At 40.3% G+C, this 6,099-nt stretch overlaps 1 protein-coding gene across 1 annotated transcript; it reads right to left on the reverse strand.

Annotated features, from left to right (window-relative positions):
* Positions 1 to 9: 9 nt before the first annotated feature.
* Mgat1 (alpha-1,3-mannosyl-glycoprotein 2-beta-N-acetylglucosaminyltransferase) lies at positions 10 to 3,142 on the reverse strand. The gene is made up of 7 exons (XM_017147881.3): positions 2,148 to 3,142; positions 1,655 to 2,085; positions 1,486 to 1,590; positions 1,322 to 1,412; positions 1,184 to 1,266; positions 1,017 to 1,104; positions 10 to 952 (listed from the first exon to the last, which is right to left on the reverse strand). Exons 1-7 carry the CDS (start codon positions 2,610 to 2,612, stop codon positions 839 to 841), a joined length of 1,377 nt encoding a protein of 458 aa, XP_017003370.2. The 5' UTR covers positions 2,613 to 3,142; the 3' UTR covers positions 10 to 838.
* Between the last annotated feature and the right edge of the window lie 2,957 nt (positions 3,143 to 6,099).

A 6,099-nucleotide genomic window follows, 5' to 3' on the forward strand; every position in this document is an offset into this window, starting at 1 on the left:
AACACAGCGTTTTATCTTTAGAATTTATGTTCCGTACCGTCTTTCTCACACACAAAAATATGCTCATACAAAGGGTAGTCATAGGGGGTAGAGTACATGTCTTCTCTGTGTAGATTCCATTACAACTAGCTGAGAGTGGCACACTTTCAGACCTGCCCGGGATTATTGGCTCACCCCTGGCGGCTCAGCACTGGTCTAGTTCTAGTTCTAGCGCTAGTTTGCTATTCTATGTTACATTGTGGGTCGGGTATTGTTTACTGACTGGCTCTCAACAATTAATAAATGTAAATTAATTAATCAAAAATCACAAATCACAAATATTACACGTCCGTTGCCGTTAGAACTCGAGTTGGATCAACTTAAATGCTAAAAGTTACAAGCTGAATACTATAACTTAACCATTGCTATACATATTTGCCATTTAACATGCTAAATTGAAAATGAGCGATAGAGAGCTGTAACAAAAGCGAACGACACTGACATATTTACAATTCATTGCGTTGCTTGTGTGGCGTGCTAGAATGGAACACTTTTGGCTCATGCAACACACACAGTTCGGTTAACTACTATACATATTGGAGACTCATTTGATTTGATTTTGTTACGCCAACAGTAGGCTTGAAAGTCGGGGAGTTGATGGTTACATTTCCTCCCAACTCCCCTGCCTTCGCGATGGCATTAAACAGCAACTGCTGTTCGAGGAGATTCCATAGTTACAACTTAGCTAATTGGTCAAATAAAAATAAAAATTCATAGGGCTATTTTTTGGTATTACAAGCACACGAGCTAGCTGTGTGTTAGTGGAGGTGGAGTTGGCGATGTTCGGGCCTTAGCGTCGTTAGCTCCAAGAGAGCTCGTAGCCCTTCCAGTTGGCATTCGGTGCCAAGTGCACGCGCCTTTTATTGTAGTAGAAGGAGACGATGCCATGGTAAGCAGTCCGAGGAACACCGCTCTGTAATTATTGAGAAGGGTTTTGTATTAGCAATGATTGCAAGCAAAGCGTTTCAATTATCCACCTTGAAGTCATCCATCAGCCCCAACATCTTGGTTGTCCGCTTGTATTGCTCCCTAGTAGTGTATTGGATGCGAACTGGGCCTTCAATTCTGAAAGGAAATAATTTGATTTAAATATGTAATCTCAAAATATTCCAAGTCACTAAAATCAGAAGAAATAATAACTTACCTGATGAGGTTTCGACGCAGTTCATCGTACGTAACAATGGGATACGTGTAAACGCGCCGCAGAAAGGTGTTATCGTAATTGTCCTGAAAGGGAAATAGTAATTATTGTGGTCAAGTCATAATGCACTTGTTTACTAACCTTCAGCAGGTAGCTCATATTGATTTTTGTGAACTGCACAAAGTCCTCACTGAGTTTAATGTGCTTCAGATACTTATCAAAGAACAGACCGCTGTTGAAAAAATAGAACAGAACATTAGATAATGCCTAGCATTTTGTTCCACTTTGTGCTCGCTATCTCTTACTTGGATACGCCTATTTTTCCAAACGTGCGAGTCCGCGATATTTCGGGCCTAATGCACACGCGATCTTTGCGCTGGGCCGGGTGACGTATCCAATCATCCCAGAAGCTAGAACAGTTAACGGACAATTAGCGATCGAATGGCAAACGACAGACATAATTGGCCCACTCACGATTTGGGCCATTTGACCGACAGCTCGCCCCACAGATCTTTGGTGAGCATCCAGCCGAGACCGGGGAAGAAGTCGGTGCGGTAGAGCAGCTCCGGCTGCGCCGCATCCACGACGGCGGCCTTGCCGTTGTCATTCCACGCCGAAACGCACCACAGGCTGGAATCCTGCTTGAGCAGCTTGTGCGTGCCCAGGAAGTACTCAAAGAAGTCGGGCGCCACATTCAGATCGTCCTCGACAATGATGACGAACTCGAAGCCCACGCCGAAGGTGGTGTTCAGAGCCCAGCCATAATGGCGGGCTATCTTGTAGTAGCCCTTGAACTTCTTCTCCTTGGGCAGCACGGTGATGTCGCTCAGATCGGGCTGCTCGATGAGGGTGACCTGCTGGCCGTACGAGAGGATCACCTCCTTGGTGGGCTCGTCGCCGCAGTCCTGTGGGAGATACCAAAACAATTAGCTTCCATTTGATTAAATGAATATAATTAGAGACATACCTGCGACACAATAATGGGGAACTGCTCCACGCTGGGCCTGTACTGGACCAGATTGTCGATGCACTTCTTCACCGACACCCGATTGCAGGCGAAGACCAGCACGGGGAAGACGGGCTCGCCGTTGGCCAGATATGTTTTCGTTGGAATGCGCGCCGTGGCCGTCTTGGCCACCGCCAGCTGCTCCGCCGGCAGCACTGCTGATATCTCGGCAGCCACGATGCTAATCTGGGGAGTGGAGGCTTCCTGCTGGTTCTCCAGGTACTTGATTTTGACAAACTCGAAGACATTCTTGGCTAGATGATGGCTCTGCTGACTCGCTTCGCGTGCCTGCGAGTTGAGCCTGTAGGATTGGTGCGCCAGATTGCGACTGGTGTGGACGCCCGTGTGGCGCAACAGGAGATAGTAGGTGGCATAGGTCCACGTAACCAGGAAGCCAACTATGAGCAGCACCTTGCGCGATCGCATCTTCTTGTGGGGGAATTGGTGGGTGGCTGGCTTATCGGATTCAATGGATTCGGTGGGATTGGAAGCCCGCGGCTGGCCCTTCTACAGCAGAGCTCCCGTGTCGAGCAGCCGTGTCCAACAAGCGTGTCCAGCATCGGGCACGGGCCCACCTGGAATCGTCGGCATCTACGCTATGTGGGTGTGTGTGTGTTTGGGTTTAGTCGCGGGTCGCACGTCACAGTCCAGCGATCGCCAGCCTGGCAGATTTCTCCAGTTCTCGGGAAATTTAAATCCGTATCGGATCCAAACGAATCTGCGTTGGCAAATGCAAATCGAATCGCGAATGTGTCACACGTCACAACTGGATTAGCCTGGAAGTCCGATTGATTTGTTAGCCGGCTCGATTGCCGTGTTTACTTGCTGCCTAGCTGCCGGTTGTCGCTTCAATTGACAGCCACTGGTTACGTGTTTGTCTGTAATTTGTTTGCATTGCCTAAAAAAACCATTTCGGTGAGAGAAACGCCAGCGTTTTAGAGATGGCACAGCTGTAACTCTTTTATGCGATAGTACTAGTGTGACCATGCATTATGCGAATGTACTAACGCATTACTCACAACGTGTTCTTAGCAAGGGGATTCACCGAAACTATTTGTATTTGGGCGGTTTGTTCGAATTTTTATACCCTTGTAGAGGGTATTATAATTTCAGTCAGAAGTTTGCAACGCAGTGAAGGAGACGTTTCCGACCACATAAAGTATATATATTCTTGATCAGCACCAATAGACGAGTCCATCTAGCCATGTCCGTCTGTCCGTCTGTCCGTTTCTATGCGAACTAGTCTCTCAGTTTTAAAGCTATCGCGATGAAACTTTCCCGAAAGTCTTCTTTCTATTGCAGGTAGTACATATGTCGGAGCGAGCCGGATCGGACCACTATATCTTAAGGCTCCCATAGGAATATTCAAACAAATATAAGAAAATTCATTGTAACTTTGTAGGAAGTAGGCGTTTTGATTCTTGACTACTTAAAAACTAAATTTAAATAAATAGAAACGCTGAATCTGGAATCCCTGGAACTGCACCGAGTAAGCATTCTTTAATCTACAAGGGTATATAAGCTTCGGCTGGCCGAAGGTAACTTCCCTTCTTGTTTAAATTTCATTTAAACAACTTTACCAAAAAAAATAAATTTACCATTGAAACTAAAACATAATTAAGCAAAAGAAAACAAAATTAAAGTCTTTCCGCTAGTCTAAATTATTAGTTTAAGTAATAAACAATAATTTAAATAATAACAAATAGTATTTTAAATAAAAATAACACTGGTCGACAAAAAAAAAGCCCAAGAATAAAAGCTACCAAACCTGAAAGGATTTTAGCTGTAGAGAACTACACTCAAAATAAATTTAACCCTACATTTTAGAAAATCGCCCTAAAAATTTCTTTTTTCTAAATACAAGAAAGTTATTTCTAAATCTAAGGAAATTTTTCTTAAGTCAAGAAAGTTTTTCTCAAATCTAGGAAGTTTTTCTTAAATGTAGAAAATGGTTACCATGAACTAAAATCACCCTAAAATCTAAAAAAAATGTCCTAAACTTTAGAAATTATTTTCTGAAAAATAGAAAGGCAAACGAAAATAATAAAATATTTTGGCAACACCTTTTCTAAAAATTAGTGCCCTAACCCTAAAATGAAACCAACCCTAAATAATAGAAACATTTTCTAAAAAGTAGAAATTTTTTCTAAAAAATAGAAATATTTGTTTTCACATGCTCTGGCACACCAAAATGTTCAATGCCAGAACTTGTCAACTGCCGGCCGGCTGTACCCGTGGCGCAGACGGTTAAAGCACTTGGTTAGCAATCGAATCGACGCGGGTTCGAGTCCCAGAGCAAATTTTTGTTACCTTTTTTTTTTAATTTTTTTTTTTAATGTTATTTTATTTTTCTTTTTATTTATTTTTTTACTTTTTTTTATTCCTTTTTTTATTGATGGCAAGCGGTAAACTAAAATAATTAGGTTTATATTCAGCTATTTACTATATACTACACATAATATAAATTGCGTTAGCATAAATATATACATATGTATATACGTATGTAAAAAGGTAAAACGCGAATGGTCAAAATTATGCAATTAGTATTCAAATGTGTTGTCCGCTTCACCCTTTACATACAATGCTCGGTTTGCCACAACAAATTTATGTGCTACAATGGCCCAGTATGTAGGCCGTTCGCTCCTCGCGCGGGAGACCCGGGTTCGATTCTCACGACGGACAAGTAAAAATTGTAAGTTTTTTTCATGAAGATAAAATATTAACTAATCATAATTTATACATTCCCCCATTCCCCCGCAGTCCCGTAGTCCACATTTACAACCACATTTGGCTTTGGTTACATAAGAAATCCAAGTGCAAATACATAATAATAAATACATAACCTATAACATTCACAATATACAAGACACACAACGCCTGCATATGTACATAGGGAGGAGTACATAATATAAACGTATATACAAAAAAAATCATGATTGAACATGTTTTTTTGTTTTGTTTTTAATTTCTATTTTTTAGGAAAATTTCCTACTTTTTAGAAATTTTTGCCCTTAAATTTAGTAAAATTACCCTAAAATTTAGAAATATGACGTCAAAAAAAATCAAAAATATAGAAAAATGTGACCCTAAAATTTAGGGCTAGCTTGTCTTGAAGACAAAAGTAGGGCGATTTCCTTGACTTTAGGGTTAATTTTATTTTGAGTGTACCTCATACTTGGAAACTTTCCATCACGTCGAAGCTTTGAGAAATCCGTGGTCAAAGTTCCAAATTTTCGATTTTTAGGCACTTTTTGCGGCTTAATAGCAGGAAAACCCTTCGTAGCCCAGAGCCAAAATTTAGCGGAAAAGGTACTTTGAACCTTTAATTTCAAGATTGTCCAATCACAAAGTTGGGCGTCCTCTACTTCATTAGCTACAATGGATTTTACTAAAGTACTTTTTGTAACTTTTTTTCATCTATAGTATTTTTTTTGTGGCTCTGGGCTACGAAAGGTTTTTTTACTATTAAGCCGCAACAAGTGCCTAAAAATCGAAAATTTGGAACTTTGACCAAGGATTCGACGTGTTGGAAAGTTTCCAAGGATGAGGTAGTAATCTACAGCTATAATTCTTTCAGGTTTTGTAGCGTTTATTCTTGGGCCAAAAAAAAGTCTTGATTTTGTCGACCTGTGTAATTATTATTTATTTATAAATTGGAATTTGTTTTGGGAAATTTGTCCAATGATTTTTTGTGTATAATTACTGAAAGTACTTTAAATATTAAATGGCATGGTATGGTAAATTATGAGATAATGTTAGTGGCAATCTTCTTAAAATGTTTTTTTAGGTGTTCAAATTGTATTTCTTGTAAAGTGTGATTGTGTTTAATTACTGAAAGTACTTTAAATATTAAATGGCATGGTATGGAAAATTATGAGATAATGTTATTGGCAATCTTCTTAAAATGTTTTTT

This window comes from Drosophila takahashii, chromosome 2R, assembly GCF_030179915.1.
Source record: "Drosophila takahashii strain IR98-3 E-12201 chromosome 2R, DtakHiC1v2, whole genome shotgun sequence".
NCBI lineage: Eukaryota > Metazoa > Arthropoda > Insecta > Diptera > Drosophilidae > Drosophila > Drosophila takahashii.

Excerpts from the sequence above, each read along its gene's own strand:
- Mgat1 (XM_017147881.3), bottom strand. The coding sequence starts at position 2,612 with ATGCGATCGCGCAAGGTGCTGCTCATAGTTGGCTTCCTGGTTACGTGG. Across the intron at positions 1,413-1,485 it reads GGAAAAATAGGCGTATCCAA|CGGTCTGTTCTTTGATAAGT; the intron begins GTAAGAGATAGC and ends TTTTTTCAACAG. Across the intron at positions 1,105-1,183 it reads CTGCGTCGAAACCTCATCAG|AATTGAAGGCCCAGTTCGCA; the intron begins GTAAGTTATTAT and ends ATTTCCTTTCAG.